Here is a 23512-nt window from a genome sequence, read left to right on the forward strand (position 1 = left end):
GGCCCGTAGCCTTGTATGCTATGGCGTTTCAAGTGCTCATCTAAATACTTCTTAAATGTTGTGAGGGTTCCTGTCTCTACCACCCCTTCAGGCAGTGTGTTCCAGATTCCAACCATCCTCTGGGTGAAAAGATTTGTCCTCAAATCCCTTCTAAACCTCCTGCCCCTTACCTTGAATCTATGCCCCCTGGTTATTGACCCCTCCGCTAAGGGAAAAAGTTTCTTCCTATCTATCCTATCAATGCCACTCATAATTTTGTATACCTCAATCAGGTCCCCCCTCAGCCTTCTCTGCTCTAAGGAAAACAACCTTAGCCTATCTAGTCTCTCTTCATAGCTGAAATTCTCCAGCCCAGGCAACATCCTGGTGAATCTCCTCTGCACCCTCTCCAGTGCAATCACATCCTTCCTACAGTGTGGTGCCCAGAACTGTACACAGTACTCCAGCTGTGGCCTAACTAGCGTTTTATACAGCTCCATCATAACCTCCCTGCTCTGATATTCTATGCCTGGGTTAATAAAGGCAAGTATCCCATATGCCTTCCTAACCACCTTATTTCCTGTGCTGCTGCCTTCAGTGATCTATGGACAAGTACACCAAGGTCCCACTGACCCTCTGTACTTCCTAGGGTCCTCCCATTTATTGTATATTCCCTTGCCTTGTTATTCCTCCCAAAATGCATCACCTCACACTTCTCAGGATTAAATTCCATTTGCCACTGCTCCGCCCATCTTATCGTCCTGTAATCTAAGGCTTTCCTCCTCATTATTTACGACACCACCAATTTTCATGTCATCTGCGAACTTACTGATTATATCTCCTATATTCACATCTTAATCATTAATGTACGCTACAAACAGCAAGGGTTCCAGCACCAATCCCTGCCGTACCCCACTGGTCACAGGCTTCCACTTGCAAAAACAGCCCTCGACCATCACCCTCTGCCTCCTTCCACTAAGCCAATTTTGGATCCAATTTGCCACATTGCCCTGGATCCCATGGGCTCTTTCCTCATTAACCAATCTCCCATGCAGGACCTTATCAAAAGCCTTACTGAAGTCCATGTAGACTACATCAACTGCTCTACCCTCATCTACACATCTAGTCACCTCCTCGAAAAATTCAATCGTTTGTTAGACAAGATCTCCCCCTGACAAAGCCATGCTGACTATCCCTGATTAATCCCTGCCTCTCCAAGTGGAGATTAATCCTGTCCCTCAGAATTTTTTCCAATAGTTTCCCTACCACTGATGTTAGACTCACTGGCCTGTAATTACCTGGTTTATCCCTGCTACCCTTCTTGAATAATGGTACCCCATTTGCTGTCTTCCAGTCCTCTGGTACCTCTCCTGTGGCCAGAGAAGATTTGAAAATTTGTGCCAGAGCCCCTGCTATCTCCTCCCTTGCCTCACATAACAGCCTGGGATACATCTCATCTGGGCCTAGGGATTTATCCACTTTTTAGCCCGCTAAAACAGCTAATACTTCCTCCCTTTCAATGCTAATTTGTTCAAGTATATCACAATCCCCCTCCCTGATCTCTACACCTTCTCTACATCATCCTTCTCCATTGTGAACACAGATGAAAAGTAATCATTTAAAGCCTCACCTATGTCTTCCGGCTCCACCCACAAATTGACACTTTGGTCCCTAATGGGCCCTACTCTTTCCCTGGTTATCCTCTTGCCCTTAATATACTTATAAAACATCTTAGGATTTTCCTTTATCTTGCCCACCAGTGTTCTTTCATGTCCCCTCTTCGTTCTACTAATTACTTTTTTTAAGTACCCCCCTACAATTTCTATGCTCCTCTAGGGCCTCTGCTGTTTTCAGCGCTCTGAATCTGCTATAAGCCTCCTTTTTTTTCCTGATCCAATCCTCTATATCCCTCGATATCCAGGGTTCCCTGAACTTGTTGGTCCTACCCTTCACCTTAATGGGTACATGTTGGCTCTGAACTCTCACTATTTTCTCTTTGAATGACTCCCACTGGCCTGATGAAGACTTTCCTACGAGTAGCTGCTCCCGTCCACTTTGGCCAGATCCTGTTTTATCATACTGAAATCGGCCTTCCCCCAATTCAGTACTTTTATTTCCAGTCCCTCTTTGTCCTTTTCCATAACAACCTTAAATCTTACAGAGTTATGGTCACTATCCCCGAAATGCTCTCCCACTGACACTTCTACCACTTGTCTGGCTTCATTCCCTAGGATTAGGTCCAGTACTTTCTGTTTTTGTGAAGGAATTGGGTGAGCTTTGCTAGTATCATGCAGCAGTTTGAAAAGGAGCAGCCAGCAATGACCCCAGCAGCGGGAAGGTCAAAGGGCTTCAGGCCAGGAGGTGAGGTAGTGGCACCAACCGACCCAACTTTGCCCACTTTTGTGTCACCAGATAGTGGAGGAAAATCCAGCCCATACCTGGTCAGGATTTCTGAGGGATGGGCAAGAAACAGGACTTGGTTCCAGCAATCAAATTCTACGGAGTTCCAGGTTATTTCAAAAAGCTGCTAGATTCAATTAAAAACACAACCATGATCAAAGCCTGGCTCTGTGCAGTCATGTCACCAGGTTTATTTAGTCTACTGGTGCAAATACCACCTTAGAAAAAAATACAGTGAATCTCACATGGCTGAATATGTGTTACATTATTGTGCGATATTCTTAATCCAACCTCTCATATCACTGCTCCAACAGAGACTGGACTTCAATCTTGTGTTACACAATTCCAAATGTTAACCCAAGTTTGGAAAGAATGGATCTAGAATGGTGCTGTTGGGTGATTTTCACAGTTCACAGGGACAGTGATAAATTCTGAAAGCATTAATGGAGAGTTCTGAGGCCTGGGGGAGCTGCTGTTTCTCAGCTGCCGGCACAGTGATGAGCAGACCGCAGGGGAGACCAAATGAAGCAGATAAAGAGGAAACCTGTCAGATCAGAGACTCCTTAGGAAGCCAAAGAACTTTCAATTCTACATAAAAAAGAACTTGCATTTATATTGTGTCTTTCATGACCTCCAAAGTGCTTTACAGTCAATGAAGCATAGTCACTGATATAAGGTAGGAAATGTGACTGCCAACTTCTGCGAAGCAAGATCCCACAAACAGCAATGAGATAATAACCAGACACTCTGTTTAGTGATGTTGGTTGAGGGATAAATATTGGCCTTACATGTAAAAAAGCATCTGCAAAAAATGCTGGGACAGAATGGAAGTAAGGAAATTATGGGATATGGACTCAATGCAGGTGGATGGAGTTAAGATACAGATCAACATGCTCTAACTGAATGGCGGAACAGGCTCGAGGGGTTAAATGGCCTCCTGTTCCTATATATGCTATAACCACCTGTATTTGGCCCGATATGTTTAACGTGCGCACCGATGCTCAGTTTGGGTTCCGCCAGGGCCACTCAGCCCCAGACCTCATTACAGCCTTTGTCCAAACATGGACAAAAGAGCTGAACTCCAGAGGTGAGATGAGAGGAACTGCCCTTTAACATCAAAGCAGCATTTAACCGAGTATGGCATCAAGGAGCCCGAGCAAAATTGAAGTTAATGGGAATCAGGGGAAAACTCTCCACTGGTTGGAGTCATATCTAGCACAAAGGAAGATGGTTGTGGTTGTTGGAGTCCAATCATCTAAGCCCCAGGACATCACTGCAGGAGTTCCTCAGGGTGGTGTCCTTGGCCCAACCATCTTCAGCTGCTTCATCAATGACCTTCCCCTCATCATAAGGTTAGAGCGGGAATGTGAAGTAAAGGCCTGCTCGGGTCTGCAAAAAAAAACCCGACCCGAGCCTGACAGAACCACATCCGACGTGAGCCTGACCCAGCCCGAGTCCTTCCATTTTTTCCCGCCCCCGACCCGACCCGACCCGACCATCAGTTAACTTACCTTCCATTTTTCACTTTGATACTGATCTGCACAAGCTTAAAATAACTGTAACAAAACCACCTTTCTAGCCCAAAAATTAAATTAACAGTGGAGCCACTTACCTGTGATAGAGCGTGTCCGACCTGGGCCAACCTGAGCCCGAATGCCAGGCCCGGAAGTGCAACCCGACCCGACCTGAACCTGACACATGTTGTCGGGTTCGGGTCGGGTAGCCGGCCTTTAGTGTGAAGCAATCCGTGTCTGCATGCAGAAAGACCAGGACAACATTCAGGCTTGGACTGATAAGCGGTATGTAACATTTGTGCCACACAAGTGTCAGGCAATGATCATCTCCTGCAAGAGAGAATCCAACCATCTGCCCTTAACATTCAACAGCATTACCATTGCTGAATCCACAACCATCAACATCCTAGGGATTACCATTGACCAGAAACTGAACGGGACAAGCCACATAAATACTGTGGCTACAAGAGCTGGTCAGAAGCTGCGAATTCTGCAGTGAATAATTCACATTCTGACTCCCCATCTACAAGGCACAAGTCAAGAGTCATGGAATACTCTTCACTTGCCTGGATGAGTGCAGCTCCAAAAACAGTCAAGAAGCTCAACACCATCAGGACAAAGCAGCCTGCTTGATCGGCACCCCTTAAACATTCACTCCCTCCACCACCAGAGCACAGTGGCAGCAGTGTGTACCATCTGCAAGATGCACTGCAGCAACGCACCAAGCCTCCTTCAACAACATCTTCCAAACCCGCAACCTCTATCACCTAGAAGGACAAGAACAGCTGACATATGGGAACACCACCACCTGCAAGTTCTCCTCCAAGCCACACATCATGCTGACTCGGAACTATATCGCTGTTCCTTCACTGTCGCTGGGTCAAAATCCTTGAACTCCCTTCCTAACAGCACTATAGGTGTACCTACACCAGATGGGCTGCAGCAATTCAAGAAGGTAGCTCACCACCACCACCTTCTCAAAGGCGACTCGGGATGGGCAACAAATGCTGGTCATGCCAGTGATGCTCACATCCCATGAAAGAACAAAAAAAAACACACAATGTCATTTGTGACAGCAAATCCTAGAAGTGGCAGCACGTGGCAGGGAGTCAGGGGAACAGGATCCCACATGATTTATCACCCCATCCCACTGCAGTTGTGAGAGAGCCAGCGCAACCCCAGAGGAAAATTGGGCCCTTTTGCCCTGCCACGGGTGCCATGACCTGTGACAATGCAAACTTGGCCAATAAACAAAACTGATGATGATGACGTTCTTCCTATTTAACAGGTCAACAAGAAACATATTTACCAAAGGTGATGTTTAATAAAATATTAACAAGGAGAACACAGATCAAATGGTATCTGTGAAGTGGAGACCCTGAACAATGCTGACTGAATACGACATTCTCTTGATCTGTGACTGTTGTAAGAGGAGCATGAAATGTAATTGCTCTTCCATGGCTTGTCACAGTTAGAACTCATCCACCTCCTTCCATTATTAATTCATTAGAGCCTGCTTTAATTGGCACTCAGGCACCATGCAACAATACACATGTCAGCCTGGGCCAAACACTGTGCTTCTGCCATGCAAAGTTATTCAGGATCTAGTCTCCTGGTTTAGCCACCCTTGCCCCTACTCCTGCCACTACTGCTCACAGATACTGCTAATTCCTGAAGTGATATTCCATGTCTTCGCCTTGATTGCTACTGCTTGCTTTACCTCTTCTCTCCTACTCTTTTCCTGCAGCCCTACAACCCTCTGAGCATTCTGTGCCTCCCCCACTCTCTTTATCCCAGTATTGAAGTCCATGCCTTCAGCTGATTGGGCGTTAAGTTTGAGCATTTCCTCTATAACCCTCTGTACTTCTCTAACTCTCTCTCCTCCTTTAACACACTCCTTAAAGCCTACCTCTTTGGCCAAGCTTTTGGTCATCAGTCCTAACATTAATTTATACAGTGATAAAACACTGAAGGTTTCAGTCCATCAGTCCTGTGCTAGCTCTTTGAAAGAGCTATCCAATTAGTCCCATCGCCTGATCTTTCACCAGGGCATTGTAAATGTTTCCACTTTAAGTATTTATCCAATTTTCTTTTGAAAGTTATCATTGAATTTGCTTCTGTTGTGTGATTGCCTTTAAGAGTGATGTCCCTTTAAGATCTTAGTATGCTAATGAGCTATGTGCCAGGATGCGTTTATGTGACTACAAGCCTGAGGCACTCTGTAAATGTAACAACTGGAGTAAGGTTCTGTAAATAGTTAGTTTTGTGCTGTATATATTTAGTTGTAATAAACCTGTTTAAGATCTTCAATCAACTGAACTCTACACATCTCATTTATGTTGCATCAGACAACATAAAAAGAACTCATTACAGCTTCCACCACCCCGTCAGATAGTGCATTCCAGATCGATGTAAATAACTTGGATATGGGGACCAATTGTAATATTTCCAAGTTTGCGGATGATATAAAAATATGAAGGAATAACAGTTGTGAGGAGGATGCAAGGATGCTTCAATGGGATTTGGACAGGCTAAGTGAGGAGGCAAGAACATGGCAGATGGAATATAATGTGAATAAATGTGAAGTTATCCACTTTGGTAGAAAAAACAGAAAGGCAGAATATTTCTTAAATGGTGAGAGGTTATGAAGTGTTGCTATCCAAAGGGACCTGGGTGTCCTTGTTCATGAGTCACTAAAAGCTAGTATGCAGGCTTTTTTTTTAGAAGGCAAATGGTATGTTGGCCTCCATTGCAAGGGGATTTGAGTACCGGAGTAATTTTGTATTGCTTCAATCGTATAAAGCATTGGTGAGACCGCACCTGGAGTATTGTGTACAGTTTTGGACTCCTTATCTAAGGAAGGATATACTTGCCATAGAGGGAGTGCAATGGAGGTTCACCAGACTAATCCCTGGGATGACAGGATTGTCTTATGAGGATAGATTGCAGAAACTGGGTCTGTGGTCTCATTGAAACTTACAAAATTCTTACAGGACATGACAGGGTGGATGTGGATAGAATGTTTCCTCTGGCTGGTGAGTCTAGAACAAGGGGACACAGTCTCAGAAAAAGAAGGTCATTTAAGACTGAGATGAGGAGGAATTTCTTTTCTCAGAGGGTCGTGAATCTGTGGAATTCTCTACCCCAGAGGCCTGTGGAAGCTCAATCATTGAACATGTTCAAGACAGAAATTGATAGATTTCTGAATACTAACAACATCAAGGGATATGGGAATAGTGGGGAAAAATGGCGTAGAGGTAGATGATCAGCCATGATCTGTTTGACTGGTGGAGCTAGCTCGACAGGCCAAATGGCCTACTCCTGCTCCTATTTCCTATGAACCTCTGAACTATAACAATTTGCTGCATAAAAATCTCTCTCAGGTTGCTTCTGGTTCTTTTGCCAATTCCCTTAAATCTGTGTCCTCTGGTTCCTGACCTTTATCCCATAGGAAACAGATTCTCCTTATTTAATCTATCAAATGCTTCATGATTTTGACCACCTCCATCAAACCTCCCTTAACCTTACTCTAAAGAGAATGCTCACTCTAAGGCCTTGACATCTTTCTCAAATTGTGGTGCCCAGAATTGTCTACAATACTCCAGTTGAGGCCTAACTAGTATTCCATAAAGGTTTAGCATAACATCCTTGATTTTGTACTCTATGCTTCTATTTATAAAGCTACAGATCCTGTATGCCTTCTCAACTTGTCCTGCCACCTGCAAAGATTTATGTGCGTATGCCCCAGGTCTTCTTGTTCCTGCACCGCTTTTAAAATTGTACCATTCGTATGGCTGTGTCAAGGTTTTTTTTATAATGCTTCTGTTAAGTGATTTGGGATGTTTTAATACATTAAAGGTGCAATATAATTGCAGGTTGCTGTTGTTGTACATTGGCAGTGCCCTGTGCCATGAGCCTAGGATCTTCACTTGGGTTTTCAATAAAAAAATAATTGCTAACACTGCCCATCATTTGGATCAGTGCACAAGCTCCATTTATCCAATTCCAAGAAGCAATAGTGGCACCACAAAACAAATCCACTCCGACAGTGATTAAATGAGTAGACACTGCAGTACAATCCAAAATTCTCACTGGTCATCAGCATGGTCCCCACAGCACTCTGAAAGGCTCTCTCTGTATCCAGCAGAATCCTGGTTGTTTTAATTCAAGGGTACCGTGGCCAACTTTTGAACCCTTATCCCAGGAATTGAAAGCGGGCCCTTCTGCCCTGTGCCATTAAGATATGCAATGCCTTTAGCAATTAGCTCCAATAGCTTCAGTCCAGAAAGGACAGATATGGATCCTTCAAGGCTTAAATACTGTCGATACACCTGCATGTTATATCAAACGTTCGAATGTTCCTTACCATTTTCTCAATATGCCTCAAGTACTTGGCACACTCCACATTTCCATTGTAGTCTGCCAGCTCTGCAGCAGTATAGCCATCATCATCTCGAATGGTGGGGTCCACATGATTCATGACAAGTATCTGGCAACACTGAAATTTAAGGAGAGTGTGATAGGGTGGATAGAGGAAGGTCAACAGCAATTAACTTCACATTATTGTTCAGTTTCTATTCTGGACACAACTGGTAGGCCCATTGGATGGAAGACTAATGTCCACCTAACAGAGCAGACAGCTTTAATTAATCCACTTCGTCTCTGTGCTTCTTGCCTCCCACATGAACCCCCCAGAACTTACAGAACCAGCACCACCTTAAAGGGACTTTCCTCCGACTACTCCCCCGACCCCTTCCCACAATCAGGCATTGGGATTTACTATAGTTCACTCTGGTTCTGCTACTCCTTTAGCTTTTCCCCCATCTCTCAAGGTTGAGTCATTTGCTCATTGGCGTATCACCAACATCAGCCCTGAACTGGGAACCACAATCCTGACTATTCCATTTGCATCATATAACCTAATGGTTCTGCTACCAATGTTTACAGCAATGGGAACAGGGATATCCCTGTCTCACTGATTTTTATATTGGAGAACACTTTGATAGAAACACATTGCATTTACCAAATCTAAAAATGTTTGAATAAAAGAGCCTTCTCCACTCAAATAAAATTTTTCCCACGTCCAAATGTTTCCAAAGCCATAAATAAAAACTAATGAGTGACCCTGTCAAAGGCTTTCTCCCGATCGATCTTGAGCACATAAGCCTCCCTCTCACTCTCTCCCATGAGCTCCAACGCATTTTGTGTTGTATGTTTGGTTAGTCTAACTAGGAGAGATTACTGAGTCTTCAGTAAATTTTAACAATAAATAGTTTATTACCTACTAAGGAACTATATACAGCTTTACATAAGTATGTCTAACTCCACTGATGCCATGCTACTTCTCCTTCAAGGCTCTCTCTCTCATGTGACCTCTTACATCATCATAGTGGGAGGAGTTTCTCACACAGTCCCAAACATCAGTTCTTTCAAACTCTGATACTACGTCTTAGATTAAAGCCACTGAGATTGTGAGTTCACAGGTATGATAGCAAAGTGGTTATGTTACCGGACTAGTAACCCAGAAGGCCTGGGCTAACGATTTGAACACAATGGACTGAATTTTACGAGTGCGCTGCAGTTTGCGGTGGCGCACTCTAACGGTGGCGTGCATCTTGCACAGATATGCCGCCCCTGAGCCCCTGCGATATTATGCATGGGGGCTCATTTAAATAGGGGGGGGCAGCCACCACATCCCCGGCAATGGCGTCCGGCGCCACTGTGCAGGCGCCATTTTTAAAGGGCTTTAAGCCCTTCAGCAAAATTTTAATATTTAAAATGTACCATTGCTAAATTTTATTAAATAAAAAATTTTATGATGGCAGTCCCTCCCCAACCCCCAATAGTCATTTCATTGCCCGAATTGGCTTTTTCAAATACCTGAACTTTCCCCCCATCAACCTTCAACTTTTTGCCCTCCAACTCCTTCCCACCGTCCCCACATCCAATCAAAAGTGTTTTCCCAGCTCCTCCACCCCTCCCGCCCTGAAAGTTTGACTCCTTTCCCCCCTCCCCACCAGGTTCTCGCCTCGGAACTGAGTACTGAGTTCCGCAGGCATGCGAAGGCCAAATGGACGTCGTAAAATCGGCGTGGGACAGCCGCCGCCTGTAGGTAAGTTAATTTACATCTCATTAGGGTTCCTTTTAATATGGAGATGAAGGGCCCACCACCTGGTGGCGGTGGGGGGGGCGCACCGAGGTCCCCCCAGCTGCTGGCAATATATGGCGGGCCTCTCCCCGCAGAATTTTACCAGCCGCCGCGCTGCGACCCGCAGGGGCCGGCAACATTCCGCCCAATGGGTACAAATCCCACCACAGCAGCTGTGGAATTTAAATTCAATTAATTAAATATATCTGGTCTGAGATCTAATAGTGTCAGTGATGCTGACAACAAGACTGTCATAAAAACCCATCTGGTTCACTAAAGTCCTTTAGGGAAGGAAATCTAACATTTTGTCTGGCCTATATGTGACTCCAGACCCAAAGCAATGTGATTGACTCTTCACTGCCATTTGAAATGGCCCAGCCAGCCATTCAGTTGTATTCAAGAAGGTGGCTCACCAGCATCTTCTCAAGGGCAAGTAGGAATGGGCAATAAATGCTAGCCTTGCCAGTGATGCCCACATCCCATGAATGAATAAAAAAAGTCCCAGTTTACGACTCCATAGGCCAGAGAGGGTAAAACTATCTGTGGCATTACCTCCTTTGTACAATTTGCCATAAAACTCACCATGATCTTGTAATCCACAATCAATAATGCGATGGACCTCTCTAAATCCCATCTATCCCCTTTATTTTTAAAAACTATGATTCCTCACAGATAGGACAGGGTTCCCTCAAATTTAATTGCCTCAAAGACGTCTGAAAGAAAAGGACGAAAAATCTCTGAAAATTATTTACAAAATTCTACAGTCAGTCTATTTGATATAGGGCCTTTCCCCCCTCATTCCCATTACTGCGACTTCTATTTCTGCTAACACTACTACTTTAGAGGTTCAGGAGAGGAGCAGCCCGAAAAAAGAGGCCTAGGAGAGTAGCAGAACTAAAAGAAAGGCCTGGGAGAGGAGCAGAACTAAAAGAAAGGCCTGGGAGAGGAGCAGCACTAAATCAGAGGCTTGGGAGAGGAGCAGTGCTAAAGGAGAGGCCTGGGAGAGGAGCAGCACTAAAAAAGAGGCCTGGGAGAGGCGCAGCACTAAAGGAGAGGCCTGGGAGAGGAGCAGTGCTAAAGGAGAGGCCTGGGAGAGGGACAGCAATAAAGGAGAGGCTTGGGAGAGGAGCAGTGCTAAAAGAGAGGCCTGGGAGAGGGACAGCAATATAGGAGAGGCCTTGGAGAGAAGTAGTGCTAAAAGAGGCCTGGGAGGGGATCAGTGTTAAAGAAGAGGCCTGTGCGAGGAGGAGAACTAAAGGAGAGGCCTGGGAGAGAAGCAGTGCTAAAGGAGAGGCCAGGGAGAGGAGCAGTGCTAAAGGAGAGGCCTGGGAGAGGAGCAGAACTAAAGGAGAGGCCTGGGAGAGGAGCAGTGCTAAAGGAGGCCTGGGAGAGGAACTGTGCTAAAAGAGAGGCCTGGGAGAGGAGCAGTGCTAAAGGAGAGGCCTGGGAGAGGAGCAGAACTAAAGGAGAGGCCTGGGAGAGGAGCAGTGCTAAAGGAGGCCTGGGAGAGGAACTGTGCTAAAAGAGAGGCCTGGGAGAGGAGCAGTGCTAAAGGAGAGGCCTGGGAGAGGAGCAGTGCTAAAGGAGAGGCCTGGGAGAGGATCAGTGCTAAAGGAGGCCTGGGAGAGGAACTGTGCTAAAAGAGAGGCCAGGGAGAGGAGCAAAACTAAATGAGGCCTGGGAGAGGGGCAGCGCTAAAGGAGAGGCCTGGGAGAGGAGCAAAACTAAATGAGAGGCCTGGGAGAGGAGCAGCACTAAAGGAGAGGCCTTGGAGAGGAGCAGAACTAAATGAGAGGCCTGGGAGAGGAGCAGCGCTAAAGGAGAGGCCTAGGAGAGGAGCAGTGCTAAAGGAGAGGCCCGGGAGAGGAGCAGTGCTAAAGGAGAGCCCTGGAAGAGGAACAGCCCAAAAGGAGAGGCCTTGGAGAGTAGCAGTGCTAAAGGAGAGGCCTGGGTGAGGAGCAGAACTAAAAGAGAGGCCTGGGAGAGGAGCAGTGCTAAAGGAGAGGCCTGGGAGAGGAGCAGTGCTAAAGGAGAGGCCTGGGAGAGGGGCAGCACTAAAGGAGAGGCCTTGGAGAGAAGCATTGTTAAAGAAGTGGCCTGTGCGAGGAGGAGAACTAAAGGAGAGGCCTGGGAGAGAAACAGTGCTAACAGAGGCCTGGGAGAGGAACTGTGCTAAATGGGAGGCATGGGAGAGGAGCAGTGCTAAAGGAGAGGCCGTGGAGAGGAGGAGAACTAAACGAGAGGCCTGGGAGAGGAGCAAAACTAAAGGAGAGGTCTGGGAGAGGAGCAGTGCTAAAGGAGAGGCCTGGGAGAGGAGCAGTGCTAAAGGAGAGGCCTGGGAGAGGGGCAGCACTCAAGGAGAGGTTTTGGAGAGGAGAAAAACTAAAGGAGAGGCCTGGGAGAGGAGCAGTGCTAAAGGAGAGGCCTGGGAGAGGGGCAGCACTCAAGGAGAGGCCTTGGAGAGGAGCAAAACTAAAGGAGAGGACTGGGAGAGGAGCAGTGCTAAAGGAGAGGCCTGGGAGAGGGGCAGCACTCAAGGAGAGGCCTTGGAGAGAAGCATTGTTAAAGAAGAGGCCTGTGCGAGGAGGAGAACTAAAGGAGAGGCCTGGGAGAGAAGCAGTGCTAACGGAGGCCTGGGAGAGGAACTGTGCTAAATGGGAGGCATGGGAGAGGAGCAGTGCTAAAGGAGAGGCCGTGGAGAGGAGGAGAACTAAACGAGAGGCCTGGGAGAGGAGCAGTGCTAAACGAGAGGTCCGGGAGAGGAGCAGCGCTAAAGGAGAGGCCTGGGAGAGGAGCAAAACTAAATGAGAGGCCTGGGAGAGGAGCTGTGCTAAGGGGAGGCTCAGTAGAGGGGCAGCGCTAAAGGAGAGGCCTGGGAGAGGAGCAGTGCTAAAGGAGAGGTCTGGGAGAGCAGCAGCACTAAAAGAGAGGCCTGGGTGAGGGGCAGCGCTAAAGGAGAGGCCTGGGAGAGGAGCAGCGCTAAAGGAGAGTCCTGGGAGAGGAGGAGAACTAAAGGAGAGGCCTGGGAGAGGAGCAGAACTAAATGAGAGGCCTGGGAGAGGTGCAGTGTTAAAAGAGAGGCCTGTGAGAGGAGCAGTGCTAAAGGGAAGGCCTGGGAGAGGAGCAATGCTGAAGGAGAGGCCTGGGAGAGGAGTTGTGATAAAGGGGAGGCCTGAGAGAGGAGCAATGCTGAAGGAGAGGCCTGGGAGAGGAGTTGTGATAAAGGGGAGGCCTGGGAGAGGAGCAGCACTAAAGGAGAGGCCTTGGAGAGGAGCAGCACTAAATGAGAGGCCCGGGAGAGGAGACGCACTAAAGGGGAGGTCTGGGAGAGGAGCAATGCTGAAGGAGAGGCCTGGGAGAGGAGCAATGCTGAAGGAGAGGCCTGGGAGAGGAGTTGTGATAAAGTGGAGGCCTGGGAGAGGAGCAGCGCTACTCCTGGCCTATTCCTGCTCCTAATTCATATGTTCCTATGATCGGACTGAGAGTCTGAACAGGAGAAGAAAAAAACGTGAAATGACATCACAGGACATTAAGTCACATGGGGTATGTATACTGATAAGCTTTTTATTTAAATTTAAATTAATCCACTGTAAAGTAAGTCTAGATCAATTAATTAGTATAAAAATCAAAAGCTACATTGACAATTTACCATATAATTAACATCGGTGTTCAATTAATCAGATGAAGGGGATAAAATTAAAATTTAATGGCAAGGGACAATAACACTAAAGGTTTCTGAATTTTTGAATAAGTCAAAATCTGAGGTAAATAGTTAATTAGAATTAATTAAAAACATTTAAGCTAACTCCCAATAAAATAAAATGATGCCAGCACAAAGAAAGCAGCTGATTCGTGAGTAGCCGTTGAATTTTTATTTATTTAAGTCTTAAGTTCATTTCTGTTTTTCATTGAATAGATTAATAAATAGAGGCAGAGCATCTCGGACCCATGGATTGCACCTCCTGTTCCTTGTGGAAACTCCAGGAGGCTGAGAGTTTTATGGATAACACTTTTCTGGATACGATCTCCCCGCAGCTAAAGGGTGTGCAGGCAGAGAGGGAATGATGTCTGCCAGACAGTCGAGGAGGACCTGGCAGGTACTGCAGAGACTCCTAAGTGCATCTTGTTCTCCACCAGTATTCAGTTCTGAATGCTGGTGAGGGGTATGGTTCCCCTGGGGAGTGCAGCCAGAGCCAAGTCAGAGCACTACAGCTGACTCAGCTACACAGGGGAACAGGAGGAAGACTGTAAAGCTGTAGAGATTGAGGATTCTATAGTTAGGGGAACAGGCAGACATTTCTGTGGTTTCAAATGTGAATCCAGGATGATCTGTTGCCTCCCTGGTCCCAGGATCAGGGACATCACTGTGCGGTTGCACCGCACTCTGAGGGGGGAAGGGTGAACAGCCAGAGGTTATGGCCCATGTCGGTACCAGCGACATCAGTAGAAAGAGGGATGGGGTCCTGCAGGCAGATTTTAGGGAGCTACGAAAGAAATTAGCAAGCATGACCTCAAAGGTAGTAATCTCCAGATTACTCCCAGTACTGTGCACTAGTGTGTATAGAAATAGGAGGATAGAGCAGACGAATGAGTGGCTGGAGAGTTAGTGCAGGTGGGAGGTGTCATACACAGAAGGAGCCGTGATGAAATAAACAATGAAATGAAGGAATTACGAAGTTAAAAAGTCAACTGTTTAAATGAATTCACAAGAACTTGGACACTTGAACCACAGTCAAAATGGAGAAGTGGCCACGTGGCCCCTCCAGTACTGGAAATAAACAAATTTGTTTTCAAAGATGGAAATAGCTCTGGGGAGAACTCCTTTGAAATTGAAAGGAGGACTATTACATATTAATGACTCTTATCAACATGAATGGATTAATAAAGGATGCTGGAAACAGTCTGACTCACAGCCAAAACCAGGATGAATGGGTGTGAAGTAGCCACATCATAACAGAATGGTACCCATCCAGGCATCAATAGATAGCCATAGATTCTACATCCTGCTCCATTGTATGCTCACACCAGGGGAGAAGGCCATGCATCTCTTAACTGAAACTCCAATGTGAGAGATATTTTACCTTAAATGGTATCCCAATTGTGTGTGTGTGTGTGTGTGTGTGTGTGTGTGGGACGGGGTGGGGGGGGGGGGGGCGGGGTAGCGGATGGTGGGGTTGGGCAGAGAGAGAGAGAGAGAGAGATCAAGCCAACACCTTCAGAAAGCAGTCCAGCCAGAGGCTGTGGAAAGTGATCCAGCCAAGTGAGAAGAAGCCCTGCTGCTAATTCTACACTCAACTTGCTGCAGCAGAGAACTGAAAGTGACCACCACCTGCAGTCTGAAGTCTTAACCACCAGAAATCAACAACACCTCAACAAGTTCAAGACTACAAACACCCAGGCCTGCACCTTTAAAAGAGACTTTCCTTCCGAGAAGATTCAACAGGTCCGCCATAAACTATGAATACCTACCTCACTTTAAACTACATCCTACCCTTTTCTCTTTATCTATCTATTGTTGTGTATGTGTGTGTGAGTGACTATGTGTGTGCGGATGAAGTTGCAACCATTTTGGGAAGTGTAAAAATAAATAGTTATCTTTTATTAACCTACGAGAAAACCTATCATTTGTCTGTTTATTTGACCGTAAAAAGCACTTAAGGACGATCTCACCATTTTTAACAAAACCTCATTGCAGTCAGTTGGGAGGTGAACAGTGGGATCCATCCCAACCCCTTTCCACTTTGTCTGCAACAGAGGGGTTTAGATTCCTTTTACATTGGGACTGGCTCTGGGGGAGATGTGACCTGTACAGGCTGGATGGGTTGTACTGGAACAGAGTTGAGACCAATGTCCTTGCGGGGCGGTTTGCTAGTTTGAGGAGGGTTTAAACTAACTTAGCAGGGGAATTACAATCAGGCGCTAACATTAGAGAGGAAAAACAAAGGTGCATAAAGAATTGGGAGAGACCGATAACACTAAAATAAGAAATTATAAGGTATTAAGTGGGGTCAGAGTCAGAGGAAATGCAATACAGCCAAAATCGGTTTACTGTGCACATATGTGAATGCATGAAGTGTGGTAAATAAGGTTGGTGAGCTGCAGGCGCAGATAGTCACATGGGAATATGATGTTGTGGCAATGATGGAGACCTGGCTCAAAAAAGGGCAAGATTGGCTATTAAATATTTCTGAATATAAGGTGTTCAGGAAAGATAGGGAAGGAAAGAAAGGAGGAGGGGTGACAGTATTGCTTCAGGATAATATTACAGTGCTGGAGAGCAAGGATCTACTAGAGGGGTTAAGGTCAGAATCTATTTGGTTAGAGCTAAGAAACAAGAAAGGCACCAGTACATTGCTGGGTGTATTCTATCGGCCACCAACTAGTGGGAAAGAAAAATAGGAACAAACTTGCAATGAAATTACAGAGGTGGAAAAACTATAGAGTAGTTCTAATGGGGGACTTTAATTATCCTAATATAGCGATAATAATAATGTAAAGGGCAGAGAGGAGGAACAATTTCTATAGTGTATTCAGGAGAATTTTCTGGATTAGCATATTTCCGGTCCAACCTGGATCTGCTTCTGGGAAATGAGGTGGGACAACTGGATCAAGTGTCAGTAGGGGAATATTTAGGGGACAGTGATCATGGTACCATAAGGTTTAGATTAGCTACGGAAAAGAACAGGCAACAATCCAGAGATAAAATAATTAATTGGAGAAAGGCCAAATTCAATTGGATGATAATGGATCTGGCCCAGGTAAACTGGAATCAAAGATTGGCAGATAAAAGTGTAAATGAATAATGGGCTGCCTTTAAAGAGGAAATAGTTTGGGAACAATCGAGGTACACACCCACAAGGGGGAAAGATAGGAGAAACAAAGTCGGAGCTCCCTAGATGATGAAAGATGTAGCGAGTAAGATGAAACATTAAAAGGGTGCATATGACAGATGTCAGGTAGATAATACAGGTGAGAACCAGGCTAAATATAGAGAGTTCAGAGAGGAAGTGAAAACAAATAAGAGCAGCAAAGAGAAAGTATCAGAAGAGACGGGCAGCCAAAATAAAAGGGAATTCAAAAGTCTTCTATAGGCATAGAAATAGTAAAATGATGGTAAAAGGAGTAGGGCCATTTAGGGATCAAAAAGGGGATTTGCACCTGGAGGCAGAGGGCATAGCTGAGGTACTAAATGAGTACTTTGCATCTGTCTTTGCCAAGGAAGAAGATGCTGCCAAAATCATAGTGAAGGAGGAGGTAGTTGAGACACTGGATGGGCTAAAATTTGATAAAGCGATATTAGAAAGGCCTTTGATAAAGTGCCATATAACAGGCTTGTCAGCAAAGTTAAAGTCCGTGGAATAAATGGGACTGTGGCAGCTAGGAGACAAATTTGGCTGAGTGACAGGAAACAGAGAATAGCAGAATGTTTGTTTTTTTTGGATTGGAGGAAGATATACAGTGGGGTTCCCCATGGCTCGGTACTAGGATCACTGCTTTTCTGGATCTATATTAATGACCTAGACTTGGGTGTGCAGGACACAATTTCAAAATTTGTAGATGACACAAAAATTGGAAGTATTGTGATATGTGAGGAGGATTCTGATAGACTTCAAGAGGACATAGACAGGCTGGTGGAATGGGCAGACACGTGGCAGATGAAATTTAATGCTGAGAAGTGTGAAGTGATACATTTTGGTAGGAAGAACGAAGAAAGGCAATATAAAATAAAGGATACAATTCTAAAGGGGATGCAGGAACAGAGGGGCCCTGGGGGTATATGTGCACAAATCATTGAAGGTGGTAGGGCAGGTTGAGAAAGTGGTTGTAAAAAGGCAGACAGGATCCTGGACTTTATAAATAGAGGCATAGAGTACAAAAGCAAGGAGGTTATGGTGAACCGTTATAAAACATTGGTTTGACCTCAACTGGAGTATTGTGTCCAATTCTGGGGACCACACTTTAGGAAGAATGTAAGAGCATTAGAGAGGGTGCAGAAAAAATTTACAAAATGGTTCCAGGGATGAGAGACTTCAGTTAACAGGACAGATTGGAGAAAGTGGTGTTGTTCTCCTTAGAGAAGTTTGACAGAATATTTCATAGCAGTGTTCAAAATCATGAGGGGCCTGGACAGAGTAGATAGGGAGAAACTGTTCCCAGTGGTAGAAGGGTCGAGAACCAGAGAATACAGATTTAAGGTGAATGGCAAAAGAACCAATGGCGACATGAGGAAAACTTGTTTATGCAGCTACTGGTTAGGATCTGGAATGCACTGCCTGAGAATGTGGTGGAGGCAGATTCAATTGTGGCTTTCAAAAGGGAATTGGATAATTATCTGAAGAGAAAAGATTTGCAGAGCAATGGGAAAAGACAGGGGATGGGACTAACTGAGTTGTACCCGCAGAGAGCCGGCACAGACATCATGGGCCGAATGGCCTCCTTCTGTGTTGTAACCATTCTATTTGCCATGTATGCTTCTCTCTTCCTCCTTTAAATCCCCCACAATAAAAGTGTCAGCTTTCTCCATCACCAATTTGGAAAAGTCTTCTTTTGTATATAACTCTTGATAAAAACTACCAGCTCTCTCTAGAAACTCCCCACTTTCATTAATGATCCTCTCCCCAACCTTCGACCCTCCAATTAATGTCTTTTCTTGTTCTAGAAAGTATCAATTGTATCTTTCTCCCTCCAGTGCATCTTTAGCTTTTACGTGAAGCATGGACTCCTTGCATTTTTCAGACTAAATAATTCCGATTCTTTCTTTAAACCTTAGGGCTGGATTTTGCCTTAGGCGGACAGGAATTCGCCACCGATGTAAAAGTCGGTGACGACCCCGCTTCCGCCTAGCCCTGGGATCCGTCCCACATTTTACGGGTCCCCGGGCTTTAATTGTCCCGAGGCGGGACTTCCACCCACTTGAGGGAGGAGGTCCTGCCTCAGTGAGCTGCCGGCCAATCAGCGGGGGATTGGTGGTGCCCTGGTGAGGCTCGGGTGGTTGTTTGGGGGGGTTTCGGGGGGGGGGGATGTCCTGGGTCCCAGGGGTGGGTTGGGAGGCGGGGGCAGCCCTCAATCGGGCCCGACTGCCACGGCACCCCCCCCCCTCCCCCACTGGCGCATGGAAAGGCCGGCAGCTATCGCTGAACGACCTTTCGTGTCCCCAGCACGGCCGCATGCCATGGGTAAAATACCCGTGGAGGTGGACGAGGAACCTTAAGTGGCCGTTAAGTTGCCACTTGATTTGCCTCGGGCAGGTGGGCCGTTCTTGCCCCCCCCACGCCCCCGTCTGACCGCCATAAACTTGGCCGGAGGTGGGAGCGGAGTGGGAAGGCCTCCCGGAGCCTCCCGCTCAATTTTACGCTGGCCCTCATCCGCCACCATCTGACCTGCTGGGGCGGCGTAAAAATCAGCCCTTAGTTTCTGCTCCCTGATCTCCTCCGTCAACTGCTTTACAGCCACCTGTAAATCTCCCGTTCATATTTTCTGCTCAATCCCGGATAGCTGCTACTCTCTCATTCCCATAACATATCAAAAATACTTTTACATCAAAATGTGCCACAAAACGTTTTTTTTTAAATAAATGTTCTTTTTGAGCATTCTTTATATGTAAAATTCCTTCTTTATAAGCACTAGACCATTCTACCCTGGAGATTCATGGGACAACAGTTCCAGCTTCTGAATGACCACCGTGTTGTCAATCTGACTGAATACCCACCTCCAGCTCACCGTTCTCAGCAGCATCGTGTAGGGGTGTTCCACCCCAGTGATCTTTCAGGATCCTTGCCCCCATCCTTATTAATCGGTCCAAGATCTTGGCATGCCCTCCACTGGCAGCAAAGTGCATTGCAGTTGCTCCCTCATTGTCCTGTGCAGACAGGTCAGTGTCTGTGAATGATTTCTGCATCACACATAGGAAGAGAAAAGGTCAAATATGACTTCAGAAAGATTGGGGTAAAACAACAGCTTGCATTTATACACATCTTTAATTGAAGTAAAACATTCCAAGGCATTTCAAAGGAGCGTAGTCAGACAAAGTTTGACACCAAGCTCCGTAAAGAGGTATTAGGACGGGTGAGGTAGGTTTTAAGGAGCAAATTAAAGGAGGTCAAGAGGTGGAGAGATTTAGGAAGTCAGTAAGGCCTAGGGGCAGTTACTGAACCTGACTGTGAGAGGGAGCTGGATTAACATCAGTATATGTGCAGTCTTTGCTGGCTGGGAGGAATTACACACACACACATACACACATAACACACACCAGACGCACAGATACACAGATACACACACCACACACACAGATACACACACCACACACACACACACAGATACACAGAAACACACACCCCACACACAGATACACAGATACACACACCACACACACAGATACACACACCACACACACAGATACACAGAAACACACACCCCACACACAGATACACAGATACACACACCACACACACAGTTACACAGATACACACACCACACACACAGATACACACCACACACATGCACATAGCTGGTCTTTTACTGCTGACTTTTTGTATATTTGTATGGTAAGTAAAGAGTTGGTAGCTGGTTTCATAGGAAGGCTAGCAACACTGCACCCCTGAAGTGATATCCTGTGTCCCATGGATGGGCACGAAGTAAATGGGTGGAGTCACCGGGTGACACTAACTTACCAGCCACACCACCAGGGCACAGTGCCCCATCTGTGCTGCTGCATGGAGAACTGTCATGCCATCATGTGCTCGTAGGTTCAAGTTGGCCTTGCAGTTCTTCACCAGGAATTCAACCACGTGAAGGTGCCCTGCTTGACAGGCCAGGTAGAGGGGGGTGGCACCATCCTGAGTCTGTTTATTCAGAGCCCTACAAAGAAAGAGAAAAGAAAAAGGTCAGTATAAATCCAGAAGCAGGCTTCAAGTGACAGCTGGGAAAAGAGTGTAAAACTGCTACAAATTAGAAATGCAAGATCAAGGGATATGGGGAGCAGGTGGGAAAGCCCAAGATCAGCCATAATCATATTGAACAGTGAGCAGGTTAAACAGGCTGTGTGGTCTACTCCTGCTCCTATTTTGAAGACAGCTCCCTAGTGGGTCAGTGGGAGCCATTGCCTGGTGTGTCACTGAGGCAGATCCATCAGAAATCTTGGGATTTATCCAGTTCTGTCCTGGGTTCGCTGATCTTGGCTCAGGCAGCAGTCAGAGGTGCTCCAATTGTCCTGGACCAGGGGCCCCTGTGCTGATCACAATTCCATCACTGCTACTGAACACTGGGTGAAAACAGGATCAGGTCTGGTTGCCAACAAACACCCCAAACCTGCATAGCTCCAAAACCCACCCCAGACAGTTCACATCCTTCCTCAAATGTGGTGCCCAGAACTGGGCACATGCCTGCAGTTGAGGCTTTTGTACTCTATGCCCCTATTTATGAAGCCCAGGATCCCATATGCTTTATTAACTGCTTTCTCAACCTGCCCTGGAACCTTCAATGATTTGCGCACAAATAACCCCGGGTCCTTCTGCACTTACACCCCCTTTATAATTACATCCATTTTATTTTGCCTGCCCTTGTTCTTCCTACCAAAATGTATCACTTCACACTTCTCAGCATTAAATTTCATCTGCCACTTGTCCGTCCATTTTTATTACTATCCTCCTCACAGTTCACAATACTTCCTAATTTTCTGTCATCTGCAAATATTAAAATTATGCCCTGTACACCCAAGTCTAGGTCATTAATATAAATCAAGAAAAGCAGGGGTCCCAACACCAATCCATGGGGAACCCCACTAAATACCTTCCTCCTGTCCAAAAAACAACCATTCACCACTGTTCTCTGTTTCCTGTCACTCAGCCAACTTCATATCAATACTGCAATTTTTATTCCATGGGCTTTAACTTTGCTAACAAGCCTGTTATGTGGCACTTTATCAAACACCTTTTGGAAGTCCATGTACACCACATCAACCGCATTACCCTCATCAACCCTCTCTGTTACCTCATTGAAAAACTCAATCAAATTAGTTAAATATTAAATATAATTTTCCCTGAATAAATCCATGCTTCTTTTCCTTAATTAATCCACATTTGTCTAAGTGACTGTTAATTTTGTCCTGGATTATCGTTTCTAAAAGTTTTCCCAACACCGAGGTTAAACTGACTGGCCTGTAGTTGCTGGGCTTATCCTTACACCCTTTTTTGAACAAGAGTGCAACATTTGCAATTCTCCAGTCCTTTGGCATCACCCCTGTGTCAGAGGAGATTTGGAACATTATGGCCAGTGCCTCCACCATTTCCACCATTACTTCCCTCAGCATCCTCGGATGGATCTGATCTGGCCCTGGTGATTTATCAAGTTTAAGTACAGCCAGCATTTCTAATACCTCCTCTTTCACAATTTTTAGACATTTCAGTGTCTCAACTACCTTCTCTTTCACTATGTCTTTGGCAGCATCTTCTTCCTTGGTCAAGACAAATGCAAGTTACTCATTTAGAACCTCATCCATGCCCTCTGCCTCCATACATAAATCCTCTTTCTGGTCCCTAATCAGCCCTACTCCTCCTTTTACCACCTTTTTACTATTTATATACCTATAGAAGACTTTTGGATTCCCTTTTTTGTCTGCCAGTCTCTTCTCATACTCTCTATTTGCTGCTCTTTTTCACTTCCTTTTTGAACTTTCTATATTCAGGCTGGTTCACACCAAATTATCAACTTGACATCTATCCTATTCACCCTTTTTCTGCTCATCTTACTCTCTATCTCTTTCATCATTCAGGCAGCTCTGACTTTATTTGTCCTCCTTTCCCTCTCATGGGAATGTAACTTGACTGTACCCAAACTATCTCCTCTTTAAAGGCAGCCCATTGTTCAATTTCAGTTTTGTCTGTCAATCTTTGATTCCAATTTAACTGGGACAGAACTGCTCTCACCCCATTGAAATTAGCCCTCACCCAATTAGCTATTTTTACTCTAGATTGCTCCTTGTCCTTTTCCATAGCCAACCTAAACCTTATGATACTATGGTCCCCTAAATGTTCCCCTACGGACACTTGATACACTTGACCCACCTCATTCCCCAGAACCAAATCCAGTAATACCTCCTTGCTTCTGAAAGGTCACTGACCTGAAACATTAACTCTGTTTCTCTCTCCACAGATGCTGCCAGATCTGCTGAGTATTTCCAGCGCTTCTTGTTTTTATTTCAGATTTCCACAGTATTTGGCTTTTATTTTAATGTCTCCTTCCTTGTTGGATCGGAAACATACTAATGTAGAAAATTCTCCCCAACACACTTTAGAAACTGTACTCCCTCTCTGCTCTTTACAATATTATCATCCCAGTCTATATTAGGATAATTAAAGTCCCCCATTATAAGTACTCGATTGTTTTTCCCACCTCTATAATTTCCTTACGTATTTGTTCCTCTACATCTTTCCCATTAGTTGGTGGCCGATAGGATACACCCAGTAATGGTACC

The 23512-nt window shown here is 45.6% G+C and overlaps 1 protein-coding gene across 1 annotated transcript in view; it reads right to left on the reverse strand.

The window, feature by feature from the left end:
- The window catches only part of espnlb (espin like b), a 116721-nt gene that overhangs the window by 50462 nt on the left and 42747 nt on the right, over positions 1-23512 (reverse strand). The window contains exons 3-5 of the mRNA XM_068041957.1: positions 20712-20898; positions 19751-19933; positions 8260-8391 (exon numbers count right to left, since the gene is read on the reverse strand). Of these exons, the coding sequence (XP_067898058.1) occupies positions 8260-8391; positions 19751-19933; positions 20712-20898 (502 nt within the window). The remainder of the gene's footprint in view (positions 1-8259; positions 8392-19750; positions 19934-20711; positions 20899-23512) is intronic.

This window comes from Heterodontus francisci, chromosome 11 (assembly GCF_036365525.1).
Source record: "Heterodontus francisci isolate sHetFra1 chromosome 11, sHetFra1.hap1, whole genome shotgun sequence".
NCBI classification, from domain to species: domain Eukaryota; kingdom Metazoa; phylum Chordata; class Chondrichthyes; order Heterodontiformes; family Heterodontidae; genus Heterodontus; species Heterodontus francisci.